Source organism: Orcinus orca, chromosome 16, assembly GCF_937001465.1.
Source record: "Orcinus orca chromosome 16, mOrcOrc1.1, whole genome shotgun sequence".
NCBI lineage: Eukaryota > Metazoa > Chordata > Mammalia > Artiodactyla > Delphinidae > Orcinus > Orcinus orca.
This window is the reverse complement of record NC_064574.1, coordinates 6248667-6274150: the sequence shown is the minus strand read 5'-3', so window position 1 is coordinate 6274150 and position 25484 is coordinate 6248667. Positions and strand designations below refer to the sequence as shown.

General features: G+C 44.2%; 1 protein-coding gene across 4 annotated transcripts in view; it reads right to left on the bottom strand.

Annotated features, from left to right (window-relative positions):
- Positions 1-9176: 9176 nt before the first annotated feature.
- Positions 9177-25484, bottom strand: part of CTCFL (CCCTC-binding factor like) — a 29088-nt gene continuing 12780 nt past the window's right edge. For 3 of the 4 annotated variants that reach the window (XM_049698947.1, XM_033410318.2, XM_033410319.2), the window contains 3 exons: positions 22300-22482; positions 14505-14628; positions 9177-11092 (listed from right to left, as the gene is read on the bottom strand). In XM_049698947.1, coding sequence (XP_049554904.1) covers positions 10944-11092; positions 14505-14628; positions 22300-22482 — 456 coding nt within the window. In that variant the 3' untranslated portion in view covers positions 9177-10943. Of the gene's footprint in view, positions 11093-14504; positions 14629-19809; positions 21775-22299; positions 22483-25484 lie in introns of those variants that run through there. The other variant, XM_049698948.1, reaches the window with a different exon arrangement.

The window sequence follows — 25484 nt, the reverse complement described above, 5'->3', positions numbered from 1 at the left end:
CCTGCTCTGGTCCACTGGGTGCTGACTCCACCCCCAGTTCCAGGGAGGGGCGTGGCCAAGGCTGGCCAATCAGAGCACTGCATGCCCTGGTTCTTCAGGGCTAGGTCTCACAGCTAGCAGAGAGGTTACTGCAGACATTGTTAAAAACGGAGAACCCAAGACCCTCTGCTTAAGAGCTACTCTGGAAGCTCTGTCACACCAACGAATTCATTCCCGTTGGCCAAGCTTGTCTGAGGTTCGTCTGAGGTTCTTCTGAGTCGTGATTGGGTCTCTGCAAGCGCATGAGGCAGCACCCTTATGAATCCACATAAGCTGATGGCTGAATTCTCAGGAGTCTCGCATAGCAGTTGTCAAACATGGCCAATATTAAAACTAAATTATATAAACTTACCATTAAATGAGTTATATTAAAACCACTTACCTCTCCCTAATTATTTCACTACACTTTGCTATTATCCATGACCTTGGAAATGCTGTAGGACAGCGTGTGCCTGTGTGTCTCCCCGCTCCACACACAGCGAGTCACGCTGGTAGCTTGAAACCCGCCATGGTTGGGAGTATTCACACCATGGAAATTGGCAAACGCTGCAAATATGGCTCCCCCGCCCCAAACTGTGGTTAAACATTTACGGGCATGGCGCTGAAAGGAGGCCTGATAATGCGTGCAGGGCCCCGTCTGCTCTTCAGGGACCCCAAGTAACAGGAAGGAGAGATTGTAGCATCCTCAGGGCAAGAACCACAGTTGATCTCCTTTGGTTTCCCCAGCATCTAGCAAGGACATTCCATTTATGGGTGTCAACTGACTTGAGGAAATCAGGGTCCAAGGTCACCTGGTGGTGGGGTAGGGTCCTGAGCTCAGCTCACCTTGGAATCAGCCCTTCTTGTACATTCATCTCTGACACCTGGAAGACCGAGAGGCCCTGCTGGTATCTGAGCCCAAATGCTCTGCCGCCAGTAATGAAGGAGACTCTGCCCCTCCCAGAGGCCCTAATGTTCAAGGCTTTTGTTCTGAGCACTCATTTCTTAACAACTTGCAACTGTGCAAGATGGTTTTAGCAAGTGATGGGCACGGCATTTAATAACACAAGGTCCCAAGCTGAGGCAGGTATGCCTTTCCAAAATATATGAAGAAAAACTGAAAGGATAAATAGACGAACCCACAATTATGGTTGAAGACCTCAACACTCTTCTCTAAGTTATTGAAAGAACAAACAGACAGAAAATCAGTAAAGATATAAAAGACCTGGATGGCACTATCAACAATGTGACCTAAGTGACATTTTAGAACACGCCACTCAGCAACAGGATACACAGTTTTCTCAGGTGCACATGGAACAGTCACCAAGATAGACCATATTCTGGGCCACCAAACAAACCCTAACAAATTTAAGAGAAATGATAGCATACAAAGTTCATGCTCTGACCGTAATGTAATAAATCTAGAGTTCACAAACCAAAAGGTATATGGAAAATTCCCAAATATTTAAAAACTAAATGCACTTCTAAATAACCCATGGGTCAAAGTGGAAATCTCAAGGGAAAGTAGAAAATATTCTGAACTAAAAATAAAAATATAACATATCAAGATTTGTAAAATGCAACTAAAGCAGTGTTGGGAGGGAATTTTATAACATCAAGTGCGTATGTGAGAAAATAAGAAACATCTCAAATGAATTATCCAAACTTCTACCTTAAGAAACTAGAAAAAGAATGGCAAATTTAATCTGAAGGGATGAAATTATAAAGAGAAGAGCAGAAATCAATGAAATTAAGATCAGGAAAAATGAGGGAGAAAATTAATGAAACAAAAAGCTGGCTACTTGAATCAAGACCAACAAAACGGATAAACCTCTAGCTGGACTGACCATGGCAAAAACAGAGAAGACAGAAATTAGCAGTATTGAGAATGAAAGAGAGAACATTGCTATAGACTCTACAGACATGAGAAAGATAATATAGGAATGTTATGAACAACTTTACGTCCTAAAATTTGACAACTTAGGTGAAATGGACAAACGCCTGAAAGACATGGACTACCAAAGCCCACTCAAGAAGGAATAGTTAACCTGAATGATCCCATAGCTATTAAAGACATGGAATCCACAGTTAAAACTTTCTAACAAAGCAAACTCCAGACAAGGTGGCTTCACTGGTAAATACTACCATTCAAGGAAGAAATAATCCTAATTCTATACAAACTCTTCTAGAAAACTGAAGAGGAGGGAACACTTCCCAACTCATTTCTTGAGGCTAGCATTACCCTAAAACCAAAGATATTACAAGAAAATGACAGACCAGTATTGCTAGTGTACGTAAATAAAAGAATCTTCGGCAAAATGTTATCAAGTCAAATCCAGCAAACTATAAAAAAGAGAATACATCATGACCAAGTGAAGTTCATCCTGGAATGCAAGGCTGTTCAACGTTGGAAAATCAGTCAGTGTAATCTATAATATTGGCAGATACATTAAAAAGCATATCATCATCTTAATTAATGTAGAAAAAGCATTTGGCAGAATTCAGTACTCATTCATGATTAATTCTCAGCAAACTGGTCATAGAAAGAAATGTCCTCAGTGCAGTAAAGGGCATCTACAAAACACCTACAGCTAACATCTTACTTAATGGCAAAAGGCTCAGTATAAATTGAGTTCCCTGTAAATTGGAAACTAGGCAAAGATGTCTACTCTCACTACTCCTATTCAAAATCATACTGGAGGCCCTAGCTAGAGCAATATGGCAAGAAAATTAAAACATAGATTGGAGTGGGGAAAAAATAAAATTGTCTCTATTTGCAGATGGCATGATTGCCTATGTCGAAAATACCAAGGCATCTACAAACAAATTGGCAGAACTAATAACAAGTGAGTTTAGTAAGGTTGCAGGATACAAGGTCAATATACAAAACTCAAACTGTATTTCTCTATGCTAGCAATGAACATTAGGAAACTGAAATTCTAAAAACAGTACCATTTACAATAGTACCAAAAAAAGAAAAACCTCATGAAAAACTCAGGGTAAGTTCTAACATCTGTGCAAGGTCTGTACAGTGAAGTCTACAAAACAAGGATGAACAAAATCAAAAACCTAAATAAGTGGAGAGATATATTGTGTTCATGGATTGGAAGACTCAATGTTGTTAAAATGATAAATTCTTCCCAAACAGATCTGTAAATTCATCCCCTCCAAAATGTACTTTTGTCCAACAAAATGTACAAATTTGTACTTCTTTTGTACAAATCAACAAATGGATTTGTAAATGTATATGGCGAGGCAACAGATCTAGAATAACCAAAACAATTTTGGGAAAGAAGTACAATGTTGGAGGACTCACATTTTCTCATTTCGATGCTTACTATAAAGCCACAGTAATCAAGACAGTGTGGTACTGATGAAAGCCTGGATCAGTGGAACAGAATGGATTCCAGAAATAGATCCCACGTGTGGCCAATTTACTTTCAACGCAGCTGCAAAGGGAATTCAATGGACAAAGGATGGTTTTTTCCACAAATGGTGCTGGAACAATGGGTCATCCATATGTGAAAAAGAAACCTTGATCCACGCCTTGTATCATATACAAAATGTGACTCAAAATCGATCCTTGACTTTCATGCAAAACATAAAATTACGAAACTTCTAGAAGTAAACCTAGAAACAAGTCTTTGTGACCTTGCGTTATGCAAAGATGTCTTAGCTAGGACGCTAAAAGAATGATTCACCACCAAAAAAAGGATAAATTAGACGTCACCAAAAATTTAAAAAAAAAATCTGCCCTTTGAGAAACACCACTAAGAGAATGAAAAGAGAAAACAGAGAGAAAATACTTGCAAAATATATGTCTGGTAAAGAACTTGTGTCCAGAATCTATAAATAACTCTCAACCCAATTTAAAAAATGGTTAAAAGATTTGACCAGATATTTCATCAGGGAAGATATGCAGATGGCAAGTAAGCTCATGGAAAGATTTTCAAACTCACTAGATATCAGTGAAATGCAAACTAAAACCACAATGAGATGTCACTACACACCTACTAGGACAGCTCAAAACAAAACAAGACAACCCCCTGACAATACCAAGTGAGGGCGAGGATGTGGGCAACTTGACCACTCATACCTGGCTGGTGGGAATACAGGTGTGTCCACTTTGGGAACTGGTTTGGTAGTTTCTTGTCAAGTTAAACAACTTCTGTCTTATGACCTAGAGATCTCCCCTCAAGAGAAATGAAAATATATATTTGCGCAAAACCTGTACACAAATGTTTGTAAGAGCTTTACTCACAATCCGCCCAAAGTAGGAACAACTCAAATGTCCCTGACCTGGCAAACAGACAGGTGGACTGTAGAACAGCCATACAGTGGAATATTGTCCCGCAGTAGAAAGAAATGAACAAATAATCCAGGAAACAGCAAGGCTGAATCTCAAAGTCATTACATTGAATAGAAGAAGCCAGACTCGGGCTTCCCTGGTGGTGCAGTGGTTGAGAGTCCGCCTGCCGGTGCAGGGGACACGGGTTCGTGTCCCGGTCCGGGAAGATCCCACATGCAGCGGAGCGGCTGGGCCCGTGAGCCATGGCCGCTCAGCCTGCGCGTCCGGAGCCTGTGCTCCGCAATGGGAGAGGCCACAACAGTGAGAGGCCTGCGTACCTCAAAAAAAAAAAAAAAGAAGCCAGACTGAAATATATAGTGTATTTGATTGGAAACATATGATTGCATCTACATGACATTCTGGAAATGACAACTGTAGGGTCATAAAGAAACCAGTGGCTGCCATGGATTGGGAGCCGGGGAGCAACAAGGGAGCACAGTGGGATTTGGGGCCGTGGTTACATGGCCATTCGTTTGTCAAAACTCAGAACTGTACACTTAAAAGGGGGAATTTCACTCTATGTAACTTATACCTCAAAAACTAAAACTATGTAAAAAAATGTATTGTTGGAAAATAGCACTAAGAAGAATTCTAATATCCAATTCACTTAGATAAAAAGTTGTGATTAGTAAGTTAATTTCTATTTGGCCAACATTTAAAGGCCCCATATTCCCATGACTAATTTCTGATTCTTCATGAAATTTTTTAAGAACAAAATTTTTAAAAATGTGAGCAAGTATCTACCCGTACACATGCATCCATCCGTCCTGACATTATCCCACCTGTTGCAGTAAATGGTAAGGATAATTTTTAAGAAGATCCAGCTGTTCTTATTCTGAAACGGGTCTGTGTTATCCAAAGTGGACTCTTAGCCTGACACAGGACACATGCAAAGTTTGCAAAGTCAGACAAATGCATTTTCAAACGTTCGTGCTCTACGTGACACATTTACCGGCAGCCTGATAGTAACTGCCGTACCGTTGGCAGGTCCCGGATCTTCCTGCCATCTCCCTCCCCTTGCCATGGGTCACGCGCTGCCACCGTGAAACAGCTGTCCCAGGCCACCTGAGCGTGCGATCTCGGTGCCAAACCACGGAGGAGGCCCCGCAAATTCCAGAACACAGCTCACATGTCGCTTCCAGAGGCTCTGTCTTCTTCCGTTCCCTGTGGGACAAAAACCAGTTGACAGGACACCTGAGAGCTGCTGAGTTGCTCTTTGGGGTAGAACCACCCAGAGTGAAGTGCTTAGGTCCTGGTATTAAAAGCATCTTCACTTTTCCAGACATTGGTGAAAACAGGGAAGAAACCCAGCCTGTAGGGCAGACGATGCCGAGGTGGCGTTGCCACAATACTGCCTGATTCTCCGGTGCCGCTTGGAGCTGCTAATTCCGTGGACTGGGGTGTCCAGTTCACAAGCCCCTGGACAGTCCCAATGCCCAGAGAGATTTCTGAAGCTCCATGGTCAAGGGCCTTGGAGGAGCTGGGATTCCACCCCCGCCCCCGTGATGGGAGCAGGTGACGGTCAGGCGTGTTGTGTGGTGGGACACAGAGCCACGCTTCAGGAGGGGCCTCACGCTGGCCGAGGCCAGTGGGGGACCAGGCGACCAGTGCAGTGAGAAGTACACGCCCAAGCAACAGGCGACGCTGCTCCGAGCAGGACCCAGGCCCTCTGCAGAGACAGGCTGCCACTGGAGCAGAAGCCCCCCAGAGAACTGGGGTGTTGCCTGCAGACACAGGCTTCAGTCCAGGTGGGGCTGTCCCGCTGTCCGCACTGCCCACCTGCAGCTCCAGCCACGCCATCCATCCCTGAAAACACCCCTCCCCACCCCCTCCAGCAAGGGTGCCAGGCTCCCTCTGTGGCTCGCTGCTCTTCCCACGTCCTGAAACATCACTTCCATTTCGTGCTGGGGCTTCCGAGGGAATTCAGGAATCAGAGGTAACATGGGTTCACGCATACGGTACTGAATAGCCACAGCTTTGGGATCACATTCTAAAATCCAGGCGCGCAAAGTTGAAAAAGAGTGGTCAACAATTGCGGCCGCTTCTAGGGAGACGGTCATGCCGGGTGACACTTCAGTCTCCAGGACTTGTTCCAGCAGAAAATGTTCCAGGGATTTCACTGCTAAGTTGGGCACATCCATTAATAAAATTTCAACTTCCTCTAGCTCCTTCGAAAGACTCCTACTTTCAAGTATGAGCTTTTTTATTTACGGAGTTGGCATCAGGCTTGCTAATGACACTCTGTGGCCAGGACAGAAAAAGCCTAGTTGTTCCAATAGTCCATTTAAAATTGATTTTTGACACCTGGGGCAGCTGTACTTAAACCCTTCTACACCAGCAGCAAACCTTGGGCGTGCCTGTGTAGTGAAACTCTTTTTTCTGCTTAAGATAAATGATTTAACTGACAACATATTTTTATGTTGTTGAAAAATCCTAGGATCCTTTTTTTGTGTGTGTGTGGTATGCGGGCCTCTCACTGTCGTGGCCTCTCCCGTTGCGGAGCACAGGCTCCGGACGCGCAGGCTCAGCGGCCATGGCTCACGGGCCCAGCCGCTCCGCGGCACGTGGGATCTTCCCGGACTGGGGCACGAACCCGTGTCCCCTGCAACAGCAGGCGGACTGTCAACCACTGCGCCACCAGGGAAGCCCCCTAGGATCCCTTTTAGAATTATTTTGTCAGCATTCACTGACGATTTCAATGCCATAAGCACGTTACTCTCATTTGTAGGGGGTAAAGCGGTTCTCATGCTTTGAAATACTAGATGAGCTTCTCTCCAGAAATTCATTTAACGTTTTCAAATGGCCATTAAGTGAAAGGGCTACCTCGGAAAAGGTTAAACACAGCTTTTCCAATCAAGTTACTGACCGATGCTGATTGATTTAAAGTAATTCATTGTCTGGCGTGCTGTTTTCTGTTATTACTTTCCTGACACTTATAGTTCAGGCCTTGGGATACAATTATAATAATTATCTGGATGGGTCTTTTAATCGGCGACCTTTGGACTCTTCAACAAACTGTCACACTTCATTAACAGGAAATGACATCACGTGCCGGCGGTCGTCTGGCTGCTTCTCTGAGGAATATTCCACCATGAGCACTATTTGTAGTCTTCCTATATGGTCTCCCGTGGCTGGCTCCCAGCCATTGTGGCTCAGTTAAGAGGTATCTTTTCCTTTACTGCATTTTTTTGGTCTCAACAAGCATGGTGAGCATCCCGTATAGTACTTACCTGCAACTGCTCAGAAAAACAAGCACGTGTGTCTTTTGACATCCTAAACTGTGCATACTATAAAAGACAATGATTTATGGAAATGAGGCTCATCATGGCAGCCATGCCTTGGAAATGAGACAGAAGCTACTCAAGTAGCACCGTAACGAGGCTGCCCCTTAACATCTGTTTTATCTGATACTCAATTAAAAATAAACTGCAATAAAAAAAATTGGGGAAATGTAGAAACAGTCGGTTTGATAAGCCAAAGGTCCTAAGGCTGTTCATTGAACATGTTTAAGTATAAATAACACTGCCCACTCAAGACGGATCGTCATACAGGATACATTCCCAGGGGCTGTTCAGTAAGATTATCAACGGTTAGCCAAATGCGTAACATTTATGCTGGAAATAATACCTGGAGAATAAGAAATTCCTGCCATTTTCACAAGGCTGTCGAACTTTATAATGTAAGCTGCTTGAGTGCCATCAGGACTTAACCCCCCTTGTGGTCCCAACCCTTTCAGTGACTGATCTCAAACAATAGAGGCAACAGTCACGCCTCAGGTGTGTTTCAAAAGCATCCTTTATATAGTAGAACTGTTGTCAAACAGTGTTGTAATTTGAACACCCTTGCCCCAAAAAAGAGGCATTAAATTGTGCAAGAAGTGTCCATTCTAGAATAATTTCCTGCTGGATTCGCAGAACTATGTCAAAGGCGGTGTCTCTCTGGGCATCCTGACCCCGGGGCCGTGAGTGTCTTCTCTTCCAGGTCCTGGAAAAGCCCTTTTCTCACTGAGCAACCTCAAGGACCAGAAACCCTCCTGTTAAAGACACAGCTTTTTACTCACTTTTCTGTGTTGTATGAAAGTGATCAAATGAATCGCCAAGACTGTTACGACTTGGGTTTGTTAACTTGTCTCCAAGGTCTGGCGTCCGTCTCCGTGTTTGAAAAGAAAGAAACCACTGCCCTCTTGTGGAGACTGGTGTCATTGCTCCTGTCACAGAAGTCAAAGGCATCAGGAATTTCTCCCTTGATCCAGGCGTCAGTGGGAATCTGGGCACATAACGGAGTCAAAGCCGAGCATCTGAACTTAATTCTACCTAATAGCTCATCCAGATGGTATACATGCAAAACACTGAAAACTACCTATGAAAGACTGTTTCTGGGGAGTTTTTGATGGTGTCTACATACCAACTGGGCTTACATTTTCAAACCGTGTTTCTTATGTTATCTGTTCTTTTTAAATTAAAAAACTTACATGCTAGTAAAATACATGACATGAAGTTTAGCATCTTAACCATTTTCAGCGTACAGTTCAGTAGTGTTAAGTACATTCACTTTGCAACCAATCTCTGGAACCCTTTTCGTCTTCCCAAACTGAAACTCTGTCCTCATTAGACAATAATTCCCCCTCCCCCACCCCTCGGCCCCTGGCAGCCACCATTCTGCTTTCTGTCTCTATGAACTTGACTCCTCTAGGGAGCTCACATAAGTGGAATCACCCAGTATTTGTGCTTTTGGGGCTGGCTTATTTCACTTAGCAGAATATCCTCAAGGTTCATCCATGCTGTAGCAGGTGTCAGAATTTCCTTCCTTTTTAATGATACTCCATTGTATGCACAGACCACATTTTGTTTCTCCATTTATCTATCTATGGACATCTGAGTTACTTCCACCTTTTGGTTATTGTGAATATTGCTTCTATGAACACGGGTGTACAAATATCTCTTCAAGACCCTGCTTTCAATTCTTTTGGGTCTATCCCCATATTGCTGAATCACGTGGTGATTCTATTTTTAATTTTTTGAGGAACCACCATAGCGTTTCCATAGAATCTGCACCATTTTACATGTCTACCAACAATGCACAAGGGTTCCAGTTTCTCCACATCCCCACCAGGCAAAGAAGACGTGTTTTTAGAACCATCATTCACATATAACAAAGAAAGGCAATTTTAAGTCATTTTATTTTATTGAGTTTTGCAAAAACCTCTTTAAACAACAGTCAAAGAATAAGAAACTACTGCAAAAGTTCAAATAGGCCCAATTATAGCATACAACAGACCATGGGGTTAGTCTTATTATGTGATTTCAATTAATTCACTGTCATAAAATGAATATACTGCCTTTCCTGCTGGGAAATTGCTTCCATATGTTCACCTGACATGGGGCTTCTGAACTTGGGGTATTTTCACACCAGATCAGCATTTTAAGAATTTGAATTTAGTCAACTAGATGGGAGAAATTCTTTCACAATGCATACATACATCAAATTGTATATCAAATCATCACAAGGTACACTTTACAGTTTTATTTGTCAATTATATCGCAATAAAGCTGAAAAAAAAAAGAATTTGAACTTAGGACCTATCAGTGATTTTAAAATATGGGGTGGAGGGGAGTTCCCAGCAAAAGCAGCTGCTGAGCTAAAAAAAGAAGAAAAATACGACTCAGTATAAAGATAGATACTAGTTAACTTTAAGTACTAAAGAGGCATTTCATGTGCTGCTCGAATGTGGGAAAACCTCTTTGGCATGGCCAAAAAATACTCATTATAGGTGCTCTAAAAAAGTACCAGTTCTCTGCAGGTACACATTTTCATTATCAGATTTTTCTGTTTCTTCTCACTCGGCCAATTATTTAAAAAATATAAACAAAGGCATTTTAGCAAAACAGAAGGGTGACAAACTGATATACTAATAAGCTATAACGGAATGTAATGGGGGGACTTCACACCTGCCAAAGAAAATTAAGCGAGCCCTGCTGATCTGCCCCAGTAAAAACAATTGCTCATCACTTTCCGGTCTAATGTGAGGTTTCTCTTTTTCTACTCAGTTTTTAAAAAATACCATTAGGATCCTTTGCATTGAATTTAGAACTAATTAAAAGTATTATGGTAGCTTCAAATTTTATGGATAACTCATTTGTATAAAAAAGGACATAAAATTAGTCTTTTATGTTTAAAACTCGTAATATCAGAAATATCACGGGTGTGTACAATCCAACCTGCAGTTCCCCAGCTTTGCCTGTCTGGTGAAGCACTAAGTAGTCTACGTCATCATGGAAATGACTATTATCCAGAAATCACTGCTCATTCATTGGGGGTCACCCTGCCAGTATCAAGTGAATGAATTCATAGGTCTGAGGTTTCATCCTCCAATTCAGGATTGGGGCCCTTTATCAAATACCTGCAGTGTTTCTGAAATACCCAACTGAAAATAGGCAACCAATTCTAGGCACTACCACAAGCTCTGGAAAAACTGTGACCATCCGTTGTCATGAATTTAATTGTTTCAAAGACAGTGCTAAACCCTCGTAACGCGCATTAAGAACGACACGTTGTCACACCGAACCTGGACTCCCCATCAGTTCTCCATCATGGCCAGGATCATCTCACAGGTCATGTCTTCATCCGGGTCCTCGCCTCCAGCCGTGGCTTCTCCAAAGTCGATGGGAACCAGCCCCCCCGGGTACTGCTCTCCGCTCACCAGGGAGGCCTCCTCAGCAGTGGCTTCTTGGGGAAAAGGCACAGCGTTGGCAAATTTAAAATAAAGCAGCCACGAAATCAGAATTGATAAACGCTGCGATTGTATTTTGGAAACAATGGCTGAATTTTTAGCGCAGCATTTTAGAAAACAATACTTCCATTTATAGGACGGTACAAATACCCTGATCTCAACTGTTTAAGGCAGGGCTTCTCAACCCCAGCTTTAAGGCAGGGCTTCTCCACCTCAGCTCTGCAGACATTTAGGGACGGAGGGTTCCCTGCTGTGGGAACCTGTCCTGCGCACCGTTAGGCGGTTAGCAGCCTCCCTGGCCTTGACCCGCGGGGTGCCAGAAGCACCCTCCCCCAGCTGTGGCAGCCAGAAATGCCACCAGACACAGGCACCTGTGCGCCGGGGGGCAAAACCACCCCCCGCTGAGAACCGCGGCTTGAGGTGAATGCAGGTCCTGTGAGTTACTGGCCGGACGGCTTACACAAGTCTTGTCCTGGTGCCCACGGAATGACACTGATGACATGAAAAAGGCCAGCTGCTCTCGGGACACCTGTCCCATCAGCTAATCAACATACCCCGAGTCACCTCCGGGCCAAGCGTCCTGCTAGGTACACGCCATGAGCCACACTCAGATCCGTGACCATCCCTGCCCTCCTTCCAGCAGCTTCTAAACAGTCAGCCCAACTTTGGGAGTCTCAAAACAGAGGCTCACATCCACATCCAACCCCCTACCCATCTTCCAAATTCCTCCCTGAGAAGACTCGTGCAAAGTCACTGACGAGGCACCGGGAATGAGAGACAGAGGGCCCCGCGCAGAAGAAGGCTTTTATCGCATGTGACTTCAAACTTGTTGCAACATAGTTTTGCTTACGGTTCCTTGAAGCATTTGGGAGGGGGGAGGGGGGAGAGGAATAAGACTCAGGCCTTGTGTACGAAGATGAACACAAGAGTCGCGGAACAGGTGCCGTCTGACAGTAACTTGCAGAAATCTACCGAGGACCTGGTGGGGGACACGCTGACCCACTGACACAGCAAAAGTAGAAATGAAACGATGACCTGGAGGATGTAGGTTCAAAAAAAAACCCTGAAGTGCAAATCAAGTCCTGTTTCTGGCTAATACAAGTCAGGTTACTTGTCTCAATGCACACTTTGCTTTGAATACGCAGCTGACCCTCTTCGATACGCAAAACGTTTTAATATATCCAGTCTTTTCATCCCCGATTTTTAAAACTGCAAGAGTTTTGCCCTTTCTGCCCTTCTGGCTCACGAACAGTCAACGCCAGCCGTGTCTCCAGGGCCCTTCCCAGAGCTCGTCGACAGAACGGTCCTGTTTCAAAGACTAGTGTAAGTAAATGGGGGAGAAGGCGCACGTGGGGACCCACTCTTCATCACTAAAAAAATTTTTTTGTTCTTTCAATGTCAACGTCCAGAAAGCACGTTGGGGAGAGGTCAGCTCAGGATTAATGAGGGTGAGGTGCTGCCCCGCAACTGCGGAGGCCGGTGCCCAGGCTGGAAGCCCTCAGGCTTGAACAATGGAGGGGCCGAGGGGGCAGGGGAGAGGGGAGTCCATGGGAACAAGAGGGAGCAGAGTGGAGCTGGGAGTCCTGCCGGTGTATTTATTTCTTCTCAAGACACAAGTATATTTGAGGCTGTCGAGAAGGATCTGGCTGAACCGGACGAGCTGGCTGTTGGGGAGGGAGAAGAGAAACGTGGAGGGGTGAGCAGGTGGGAGAGGTGCCACGGGGTGTCCACGGGAGCCCGGGGCGGGCTGTGGCCTCTGCAATCCAGTTCTCCACTGGCGGACGGCACGAAGGCCTGCGGTGTGGGGCTGCACTCAGGATAAAAGGGACCACGTGTGAGCTCTCGGTGGGACATGGTAACTCCTGCAGGAGATAAAACAGCTGCTCCAGAGATGGGCCGTGGGTGCGATCCTGGATGGTTGTAACTGAGCTGGGCAGCTGTGCACCGACTGAGGACCCCTAGGTCCTGCCAGGTAACCTGCCCTCCAGGACCTGGCTCCCGCGATGCCTCCAGAGTTTGAGCTTTGCCAGGTGGGTGAGACGTGGAAAAAGAACCAGGGAGTTTGGCATGTGGACAGTTACTGAAATGAGGGACGCTGCACAGAGGGGAAAGGGACGGACTGCAGGACGCCCTGTTAAACGTGAGTTTCCGATAAACACTGAATCATTGCTTAGCATAAGTTTATCCCAGAGAGCGTGTGGGATATACTCAGACGACAAAGTTATTCATCGTTTACCTGAAATTCAAATTTTACTGGGCGTGTCCTTCACTTTATCTGACAACCCTTGGAGGAAGGAAGAGGCTTCCAGCTCTCCGTGGGAACATTCACAAGTCCAGGATTGGGGCTGGAATCAAAATCTAGGGAATTTAAAGGATGAGGATGCCATGCAAACATTTTCCATTTGTTTTGGCTGAAGGTTGCCTTGGTTTCCAGTCACACTCTAAGTCTAAGATTCTCATACGAAAGGAACAGAACAGCTGCACAGGAGCTAGGGCCTCCCCCTCGCGGAGCAGAACCTTCCACAGGGCCGACAGCACACGGACAGCCCCTGTGTTAACCTGGGGACTCACATCTGCTCCCTGAGGCTGGAGGGAAAGGACTGACGCCTGGAGTGGGTTGAATGGCAGCCCCGCAAAAGACACGTCCACATCCCAACCCCCAAACTGAGACTGGGACTTTATTTGGAAGAAGGGTCTTTGAAGATGTAATGAAGGCCCTCGGGATGAGATCATCCTGGATCTTCCAGGCAGGCCCTAAAGCCAACGACACGTGTCTGTATGAGACAGACAAGGTGAGACGCAGATACAGGGGATGCGCCCACGGGCAGACAGAGGCAGAGACGGGGTGATGCAGCCACAGGCCCGGGGCGCCTGGGCCACCGGAGGCCGGAAGAGGCAAGGAAGGGTGCCCCCCCGCCCAGAGCGTGCAGATGGCGCGCAGCCCTGCTGATGGCCTTGATTTAGGGCTTCTGCCTCCAGACCTACGAGCAAATCCATTCCCGTTCTAAGCCACCCAGCATGTGGTCATTTGCTGCGGCAGCCCCAGGAGATGGACACAGGCCCATAGCTCCACCAGGCACAGGGACGGTCCACCAGCACGACCAAGGACAGCGGGGGCACGTGCAGCGTCATCGCCTGGCTCTCACGTCCCGCCAGGACCCCCACGTGACGGGGGGTGTGGACCCACCGGGGTCCCCAGGCTCACTTCCTCTGCGCATCCTCCCACTTCACCAACCTGCCCGTCGGGGCAGCAGCAGCAGCAATGGCTGCTGGGAACAGGCGCCTGCTGGGGTGGGACACTTAGGGTTTCTGGATGCGTCCCCTGCACAGTAACGCTCAGCACCCAGGGAAACGTACAACCAGAAAACCACCGTCAGAATAAAACCTGATTCATTTAACACGAGGTACCGTCTTCCTTGGCCGTCTCTTTCGGGATGGTCGGCTTCCTCATTCTTGTTCGTCTTCCTTTTTCCGAGGTGGTTGGCTTTTCTTGCCTGGAGCCACACTTTTTCAAGTGTCTCTGCATGTTATTCTGCCAGAGAAAGGAGAGCACAGGGAAAGCCAGCATCACTGGGAATGGCGTGGAAAACCCACGGCTAAAGAGACGGGAAGCGGGGAGGAACGCGCGCCTCGGGTAATCTTGTACGAAAAAGATGGTTCTTTTAAAGGTGACCCTTTTCCGTTGTGTTTCGGTCTAGCCGAAACCCAGCTTATTTTTAAATATTTTTAAAGTCATGGACGTCAATGAGAAGACAAAATTCATTTTCCTAGACTGCTTCTACTGAAGTGAGGCTTGAAAAATTCAATATACCCTCGATTTTATAAAAATCAGTAATATACCATGGGCATTTTACTGCCCTACCAGCTTCCCTCCAGACCCACTATGCATGGAGGTATGAAGACTGTACAACATTTGGAATTAAAAAGGCAACTCAGAGCTTTCCTATCGAACCTAGTAACGATATATTTTTGTCTATGAACACGCAGGATGGTTTAAAATAAGTGAGAACACTTACACTAAGTCCATATGCTAAAGTAAGATACTGGCGGCATGTCATTAAATATGCTGATTATATAAAATGTGACCCCTAATTTCCACTGAGACTTCAGCGTGGTGGTCGGGGCTGTCCTGGTGCGTCGGGGGAAAGCGGAAGGATCCATATGTAAGGGGAGGGGGATGGTATTTAAATTGCTTCCATTTTATGCTTATCCATACGGGTTGGCAAACTGCTTTTGAGCTACAACGGCAGACTTGAGTAGTTGGGGCAGAAACTGGTCTGTGAAGATGAAAATATTTACTCTGGCCCTTTACAGAAAAAAGCGTGCCAATCCCTGGTTTATAGGATGACGAAGTATATAAAACCAAGCCTTTTGGAGTCAAGGATTCCTTTGTGCATATGATAAAAAGCAAGGCTCCTTCCCCAGCAACAGGCATGTGTATCTCCACACACAGTCTCCCTACGACTTCACAAAGCTCATGGTTAAGAACTCCTGACACAAGTTTGGATGAGCAAACAAAACAAACAAAAACACATCCAGCCTTTACAAAGTAAGTGGGGTGAGAGTTTAAGTAAACCTATGGACATTGACGGCCCAGGGGGCAAAGTAATGATACAAACCTCTGTGTCAGGGAAATGTTTCTCAGGAGAGGAGGTGCCCAGTATTCTGAATCCAGAGCAGGGGGTCCTTACTGGGGAGGAGAGGGGTGGCCCTGTGACATTCTGGTCTAGAGATACCCTGGGACCACTGTGGGCTAAAGAATGGAAGTTTGTGAATCCTATGCTTTTTAAAAATTAAATTGAATTTGAGAATCCAGATATACTTTCATTTATTTGTCTATGTTTAAACACAATTTTTTTTTTTAAACATCTTTATTGGAGCATAATTGCTTTACAATGGTATGTTAGTTTCAGCTTCACAACAAAATGAATCAGTTATATATATACATATGTTCCCATATCTCTTCCCTCCTGCATCTCCCTCCCTCCCACCCTCCCTATCCCACCCCTCCAGGCAGTCACAAAGCACCGAGCTGATCTCCCTGTGCGATGCGGCTGCTTCCCACTAGCTATCTACCTTACGTTTGGTAGTAAACACAATTTTTAAAGAGCAGTTTTAGGTTCACAGCAAAATAGAGAGGGAGGTAGATTTTCTTCCCTACAAATCCTCTGCTGTCTGCCTATTCTTTCTTCCCCCAAACCCCAGCCCCAAGCGACCGCTGGTCCTCTTACTGTCTCCACAGTTTTGCCTTTTCCAGAGCGCCACAGAGGTGAAAGCATACAGCGTGGAGCCTTTCCCGACTGGCTTTCTCTTAATGCACATTTAAAGTTCCTCCATGTCTTTTTTTTTTTTAAGATTTTTTTGATGTGGACCTTTTTTACTTTTGCTCTTTCTAAAATATTAATTTAAATGTTTATTTCCTCTTTTACGTTTTGTATTATAAACTCGTTTAAAGCTACAACTTTACAAATATTGACAAGCTAATCCTAAAATTCAAATGGAAACGCAAAGGACTCGAAGAGCTGTAGTTTTGGGCTGCATCCCGTTAGTTTGGACACGCGCTATTCATAAGTTTTAAATATAATCTTAATTCTATTCTTCATTTCTCCTTTAGTCCTAATCATGTTATAAAAGAGGGATTTTAAATATTCAAATTTGTATTGCTGATTTCAAAACAGTTTTTTGCAATGGTCAGAAACATGATCTTGCAATTTCAAGTATTTTGGAAGTTAAAGAGAAATCTGAGGTTTTCTTTATGAACAATTTTGATAAAATTTCTTCCAATTCGTGTAATGTCCTGCCCCGTAATGTTGAAAGGAAATATTAACTTAAGTTTCTACCATCTAATTGTTATACTTTGCCCATTGTATATTGTGAGGCTAAGAATGAAAACCAAGTATTTAGTCGGTAGTTCTTTATGTCTGTACCATCAAATCTTTTTTAGAGAGAAAAGACATAGAAGTTTAATAGCTATTCTTAACGAAGAAATAGCTTCACTCCACTCGCTGTCATACAACATCTGAGAATTTTCAACAGGAAAATAACTGGCTGCTCTCATGTTCAGAAAGGGGAGATCTGAGGAGAATTACACCATTTTCATTAACCTGGGACACTTAGAATCCTTTATCCCACCAACACTTGCTGCAGTTCATTTTGTCTTACTGTGTACACTATGAATTCCTAACACAGGAAGCTAATGCAAAGTATACTGTTGTCGTCCTGGACAAAGATAATGTGCTGGTAACAATGTCACTTCTTGTATTTACAAGTTCAGCGAAAGAGATGAAAGGGACACCCATTCCTCTTCTTGGGAATCACAAGTTGAAGTATTCAGCACTGGTCATGCTAGATCTCTAAAGAACTAGGCACACACAAACCAATAAGTAACCATAAGTCCATAAATAATCATTATTTCACTTAATTGAAGTATTCACTCTTTCTAGATAACATCCTCAAAATAGAATTTTTTTCTTTGATATTAAATTTTGTTGTTGCCATTGTTTTGTTGGTTTCGGATTACCATAAACTTTTGTAACTTCTCTTAAAAATAAGAGTAATAATTTTCCAACTGTAATGACTAAACATTTATGCCACGCTAAATTATTACATTAAAAACCTGCTTTTTAAATTATATAAAGGGAATTAATAAGAAGTTCTCTAACTAAAAAAATGTTTTTAATTAAAAAAAAGAAGAGTAACAACAAAAAAAGAGCGACAATGTTAGGGAACTAATAGATTTAACGATCCTCAAAGATATAACTCCAACCTTATGAATCCGGCGTCCTTAGGGCTAGCACAGAGCCTGGCACCTAGTAAGTCCTTCACAAATTTGTGTTAAATGAGCATATGTGGCACTGTCCAAATGATGCAGTTCCAGAAAAGGCACTCTGGCGCCATCCGAGACAAATCACATACTTGCCGCGTGGTTAAGATCCCTTGACTTATCCGGTCCTCTACCAAAGCTTTTCTCTCCATTCTTGGAAGCCCTTTTAATCCAATTCTAGTTCTCTGATGCTAACATTTTCTTTACAATCTACTAAAGAAGGAGGAGTCGGAAAGGGACAAGGGAGAGGAGGGAAAAGAAAAGAAAAGGAAGGTATACAGGCCACGAAACTTCTCCACCTTCTCTATCTTACACAATGAGCCATCCAAAGTCCAGGAGGTTATGGTCTCTACAGGTGTTCAATCAGGCGTCTCACTATTGATGTGGACCATTTTTAAAGCCTTTATTGAATCTGTTACAATATTGCTTATTTTTCATGTTTTGGTTTTTTGGCTGCGAGGCATGTGGGATCTTAGTTCCCCGACCAGGGATCGAACCCGCACCCCCTGCGTTGGAAGGCAAAGTCGCAACCACGGGACCGCCAGGGGAAGTCCCTCTCCATGTCTTTTCATGGCTTGATGGCTTGTTTCTTTTTAGCGCTCAATAATATTCCACCGTCTGGATGCACCACAGTTTGTTTATCCATCCACCTACTCAAGGGAGTCTTGGTTGTTTCCAAGTTTGGGCAATTATGAGTAAAGCTGCTATAACACCTGTGTGTAGGTTTTTGTGTGGACATAAGCTTTCAGCTCTTTTGGGTAAATACCAAAGAGCACGACTGTGGAATTGTGGGGTATGAGTATGTTTAGTTTCGTAAGAAAGTTCCAAACTGTCTTCCAAACCGTCTGCCCCATTTTACACTGCAACCAGCAACGAAGAAGAATTTCTGTTGTCCCACCTCCTCACTGGCGTTTGGTGTTGTCTGTATTCCGGATTTTGGCCATTCCAATAGGTGTGTCGTGGTATCTCATTGTTTTAATTTGCATTTCCCTGATGACATATGATGGGGAACAATTTTTCATATGCTTATTTGCCATCAGTATATCTTCTGTGGTGAGGTGTCAAAGTCCTTGGCCCATTTTTTAACTGGGTTGTTTTCTTATTGTTGAGGTTTAAGTGTTTTTTTTGTTTTGCGGTACGCGGGCCTCTCAGTGCTGTGGCCTCTGCCGTTGCGGAGCACAGGCTCCGGATGCGCAGGCTCAGCGGCCATGGCTCACGGGCCCAGCCGCTCCGCGGCATGTGGGATCTTCCTGGACCGGGGCACGAACCCGTGTCCCCTGCATCAGCAGGCGCACTCTCAACCACTGCGCCACCAGGGAAGCCCTGCCTACTTTTTCTGTTAGCGCCCTTAGCATATGAATTGTAGTTTTAAGTTCCTGGTCTGATAACTCCAACATCCCTGCCATTCCTGATGCTTGCTCTGTCTCTTCAAATTGTGTGTTTTGCTGTTTGGCACGCCTTGGAATTTTTCTTTTTTTTGCATAAAAGGAGCTGCTGTAAATAAGCCTTTAGTAATGTGGTGGTGTGGGGTGCGTTCTCCAGCCTGTGTTGAGGGCTCAGCCTTTCCGTGAGCCTGCGCCTCTGGGCTGTGGTTTCTCAGTTTCTTTTTTTTCCCCTCTTGGGTGGGACAGAATGTCTGGAATGGGGTGGACTTGGGTATTTCCCTTCCCCAGGTCAGTTAGGCTCTGATAAAACCCCAGCAGATTAGGCACTGGTTAACTAGTCTACCCCTAGAACAGGCCTCGGTAAGAAGAATGGTTCCTTTTCCACTCCCCCTGCAGGAAGCAGAAGGAGATTGTTTTGTTTTTGTTTTTTAGATATTCGCTGTGGGAACCTTGTTGAACTCCTGGTGGTAAAGCTCACAATATTGTGGGGATCCCCTATGACTGGATCCCCCTGCACCTTTCAACACTCAGTTGTCCACGCCGAGCCTCCAGCAATTCATCAGTGACAGCTCTGGTTTTCCTACACCGGCACTGGCTTCCACAGCAGTTCCTGCTTCTAAGTCTCTGCTCAGGTAAGAGGGGACTCCCTGCATTCACCTGTCTGTGTCTCCAAGCTTGCGGGCAGCGGTTTGCCCTGTGGCCTCGCCTCTTTTACGGATCCTAAAGAGTTGTTGACTTTTCACTCTATTCAGTTTTTTACTTGTTAGGATGAAGTAGTGACTTCCAAGTTCCTTACACATGGAACCAGAAATGGGAAATCCCTTTCGTTTATTTCTTATAAACAGCTTTATTGAGATATAATTCCCATGCCATAAAATCCACCTGTTTAAAATGTATAATTCAAGGTTTTTAGTTCATTCACAGAATTGTGCAACTATCCACCACGATCAACTTTAGAACATTTCAAAAAGAAATCCTATACCGTAAACACTCTGCATTCCCCCTCCTTCCAGCTCCAGGCAGCCACTAATCTACTTTCTGTCTCTATGAACTTGCCTGTTCTGGACATTTCATCAAGATGGATCATGTAATATGTAGCCTTCTGTGTCTGGCTTTTTTCGAGGTTCACCCACGTTATATAGCATGTATCAGTGTTTCACTTCTTTTTGTGGTTGAATAATATTCCAGTGTATGGGCGGGCCACGTTTTATCTGTTCGTTAGTTGATGGACATTTGGGTAGTTTCCACTTTTTGGCTATTATGAATAATGCTGCTGTGAACATTTGTGTACAAGTTATGTGTGGCCGTATGTTTCAACTCTTTGGGATACATGCCTAGGAGTGGAATTGCCGGGTCACATGGTAACTCTATGTTTAACTTTTTGAGGAACTGCCGGACTGTTTTACAAGGTGACTTCACCGTTTAAAAATCCCACCAGCAATGTATAACAGGTTCAGTTTTCCCACATCTTTTATTATCTGCCTTCTTTGATCACAGCCATTCTAATGGCTCATCCTAGGAGTATCTCACTGTGATTTGGATTTGCATTTCCTTAGTGACGAATGTTTTCATGTGCCTATCGGCCATCTGTATATTTTCTTTGGAGAAATGTCTACTTAGATCCTTCGCCTGTTTTTAATAGGGTATTTAACTTTTTATTATAGTGTTGCAAACATTCTTTCTATATTCCGGATGCAAGTCCCAATGTGCTTTCTTGAATGGAAGGAGAAGTTTCAAAGCTTCTGACCTCATGTTCTGAAGGATCCTGTGAGGCTGACTTACTCTTCACTCTGCTTGTTTCTCACACCAAAGGGCAGCTTCTTTACAGTTTTAACTCAGTATGAATGACACTGGTTTTGGAGCACTGCCACCGCTTCTGTTTGAAATTTTGAACTAATCGCATTAACACTCCAGAACTGTCCCACACACTACCCAAAAAACACAACTACCCTACCATCTTCCTCTAAGAGAAAAGATAGCTTCTTCCATAAAAATAGTCAAGTTCAGATAATTCTAAACTTTTATAAAGTACACACATCATCTAGGGATCTAGCTAATCATCTGTGGTGGCTTTAAATGTCCACAAGTTCTTTGGCGCTCTTTCTTTCAAAAGGGACTTTACCCCTCACCCCTTGAATATGGGCTGAATTATATGCTGCATTTCTAATGAACAGAAAAGTAGGGTCGTGTCACTTCTAAGATTAGGGGACACTGTGGCTTCCTCCTTGCTCTCTCTCGCTCTGGTCACGAGGACACTTGAGCAGCCCAATGGAGAGGTCCACGGAGCGAGGAACTGAAGCCTCCTGCCAACAGCCATGTTGAGCACGCCGTCTTAGAAGCGGTACCTCCAGCTCCAGTCACGCCATCCAATGACTACAGCCCCTGACAACATCCTGACTGCAACTCACGAGAGACCCAGAGGCAGAACCACCCAGCTGAGCCACTCCCAACTTCCCAACCCACAGAAAATGAGAGAGAACAAATGTTGGTTGTCTTAAGCCACTACGTCTCGAGGTAATTTGTTATGCAATAGATAACTAATACGACACCTAAAAAAATAAAACTGAAGAGTAAATGTATTTCTGAGCACAGCGCCGAGAGACCTATTCTAAGAATATCTACAAAACATATTAAAAACTGCATTCTCTCTGTGAAGTAGCCTAAATCTAATCCACAGGGACAATTTTTAAAATGTTACCCTAAAAGCAGGGGTTCTTTGTAGATTGTCCGGGAGCCTGAGAACTCCCTAAAGCCATTCGCAAGATTCTGTCTGCAGGAGTGTCTTTTTTCACGGAAGGGAAACCACATGTTTCTAAGATTTTCAAGAGTTTTGTGACTCCAAAAAACTAATAACCACTTTCTTAAGGCATGACAGATGCTACCTTAAATCCTGGCAAGTTTCTATAATCAGGATAAAACTGCCCAAGTGTGACACCGTGCCTGGGGACACAGGGATCTTTTCAAGGAGGATTTATTGGGACTTGAGGGAGCTTACCAAGCGGGTAAAGCCTTTGCCACACCTGGGGCATTTGTAAACAGTCGGGACGAAAGTTGTATCATGGTATTTCTTGAAGTGCACGTTTAGAAGTTGCTTCTGTGGGAAACGTCTATTGCAGGAGAGGCAGGCAAACGGCTTCTCTCCAGTGTGGGTACGTATGTGAACTGTCATATGACGTTCCTAGAAGGGAAGGAAAACAAATGGCTGAGCTACTGACAGGAATTTTTTAGCATCAGACGTTATTTATTGTATACCTTTTTTTTTTCCTCCCCAAAGATGTGTGCATTTTTAAGAAAAAACAAAGCAAACGCATTCTTGACACAGCACTGCCGTGGAAGTAGCGCGGTCTGGCCTCTAGGAAACAAGCTTACACGGTCCCTGCCATCAGGTTACCAAGTTCTCAGGATTAATCCCAGCTGGTCCTACGGTCCCAGGAGGGATGGAGTAGAACATACCTTGGGGAGTGAAACCGTCATCAATTTCCCCTCCAAAAGAGCTTATGTATTTGCAGCCCTATTTCTATAATTATTTGCCATGATCTGAGTTTACAAAGGGCAGATGGAACCTGCAAACTTGAAAATCTATTGTTAGAGTTTCAACTCAGCAGACTTTTGGGGTCTGAAGGACATTAAGCATCTAAACATCTTCCCGGCTACTTCCTGATAGTGTTACAAATCTTCATATCGATTTAAAAGCATAGTGGGGGACGTCCCCAGTGGGGAAGAATCCACCTGCCAACGCAGGGGACACGGGTTCGAGCCCTGGTCCGGGAGGATCCCACATGCCGCGGAGCAACTAAGCCTGTGAGCTACAGCTACTGAGCCTGCGCTCTAGAGCCCGAGAGCTAAAACTACTGAGCCCGTGTGCCACAACTACTGAAGCCCGCATGCCTAGAGCCCGTGCTCCGCAATGAGAAGCCACCGCAATGAGAAGCCCACACACTGCAACAAAGAGTAGCCCCCGGTCACTGCAACCAGAGAAAGCCCATGTGCAGCAATGAAGATCCAACGCAGCCAAAAATAAATAAATTTAATAAATTCCTTTTTTTTTAAAAAAAAGAAGCATTTGGGTGAAAATAATTGTTCTTGGCAAAGAAATCGCCAAAAATTTTAACTAAGATTTATATGAGTAAATCATTTGGGGCATCAGGACAAGAATATAGAGAGAGCCAAGCAAAAGTACACATTTTATTTGTTTTACTTAAAATGGCATGATTATTCAGATGGAATATACGACCACTTCTGCATTACTGTTAATGCCCTAACTGATGGCTTTCCTTGCAATCTTTCTCTCACGAACATACGTCTCCCCGCCACGCACCTTTCACCTCATCCCTCTCTCCCAGGTAAGCATCACCCGGTCTCCTGCTGGGAGTCGTGGTCCAAACTGGGAGGGCTGCTCTCCAGGACCAAAGCGGCTCAGTGCACCCAGCAGTGCTCTGGCCTCATCCCTGGCCTCCAGGTACCCCTGTCTGCTCTCTGCTCCCCAAACACCCGGGGCTCTATCCTCCCTGGGACCACCTCCCAAGTCTCATCCATCTTCCAGGAAGCTCTCTTAGCTGATTTACTCAAATTTGAGCCTGAGACATCCAAACAGTCCAAACCTCAAAATCTACGAGAAAAACTCACTCTCCTTTATTCAAAGCATATGCTATTTCTAGCCCACACTTTGAAACACAGTAAGAACTGACCTCCACCTTTGGTGACCAGTGGCAAGATATTCACAGTAGCACAAAATGCTTCAAAACCGCTGTTCGGTTCTTCAGCTTTTGGTCTTAGGACCCATTATACTCATAAAAAATCATGGCCAACTCCAAGGAGCTTTTGTTTATGGGGATGACATCTATTAATATTGACTGTATTCGAAATCAATTGAGAAATTAAAAATATAAAAAATATTTATCAATTCATTGAAAAATAACAACAAATCAACTATGTTAACATACCTCTGTAAATGTCTGTTATCTATTTTTTAATTTTTATTTATTTATTTATTTTTTGCGGTACGCGGGCCTCTCACTGTTGTGGCCTCTCCCGTTGTGGAGCACAGGCTCCGGGTGCGCAGGCTCAGTGGCCATGGCTCACGGGCCCAGCCGCTCTGCGGCATGTGGGATCTTCCCAGACCGGGGCACGAACCCGCGTCCCCTGCATCGGCAGGTGGACTCTCAACCACTGCGCCACCAGGGAAGTCCTATTATCTATTTTTTTAAAACAAAAACACTAATGTCTCGCCTCATATATAAGATGGCGCTATTTGGGACATACCTGTATACAAAAGTATTTGCTGTTTACCTGAAATGCAAATTTAACTGGTCATTATCTATTTTTATTTCTAAGTCTGGCAACCTTATTCAAAGGAAATAGCTTCTGCCTTCGGTCTGCAGGGGTGTGTTATTGTGGCCGAAATAGATGAAGAACATCTGCTCTCCCAGATACGTAGTTGGGAAAGGGAGCAGAATTTTTATAGTTTTTCTCAAATAATTGTGGGTATTCTTCTCTATTACACCAACATTCAACAAGTGGTGATTTCTTAAAAGTTGGTTAAAATGTGGGGCCTGAAACCACACCAGTGAACTTTTTGTACTTTGTTATGTTAAAATGTGTTGATCTTTTTATACTTTGAATGGATCTTTAACCCATGCATGATTTTGTAAATAACATGCATGATTTTGTAAATAACAGGTGGGTCATTTGGAAAACATCAGAAGCTCTGAGTTATAAAGAGCTTCTAGGTGTTGAGTACATACTATTAAAAATGCTTTCTTAAAATCACTTCAGTCTCATTTGAAAAGTCTTAAGTATTAGAAAGCTGCCAGGTTCACGCTGATGGATGTAAGTTTTCCAAGTGGGAACTGCTTTCTTGGCAACCCATTTTCCTTGACGTGGCAGGATCACTACATTTGCTTTCAAGAGAACGTCTACAAAATACCCAATAATGGAATAAGTAGAGTTTGTCATCTGTTCTTTCAAGAAAAAATAGTGATTCACGAAAAGGTGGCTAGTTGAGCTGGCAACTCAAAAGTCCCACAGATGCCTCCTCCAGATGACCACCGTGCTTTGGAGGACAGCGGAGGTGCTTTATGCCAACTTCGCAGTTCATCACGCAGACTATTAAAAAGAGCATTCAGGGTCAATCAAGATGGAATAAAGTGAATAACTTTCACGGCTTTGTCAAGGACATTC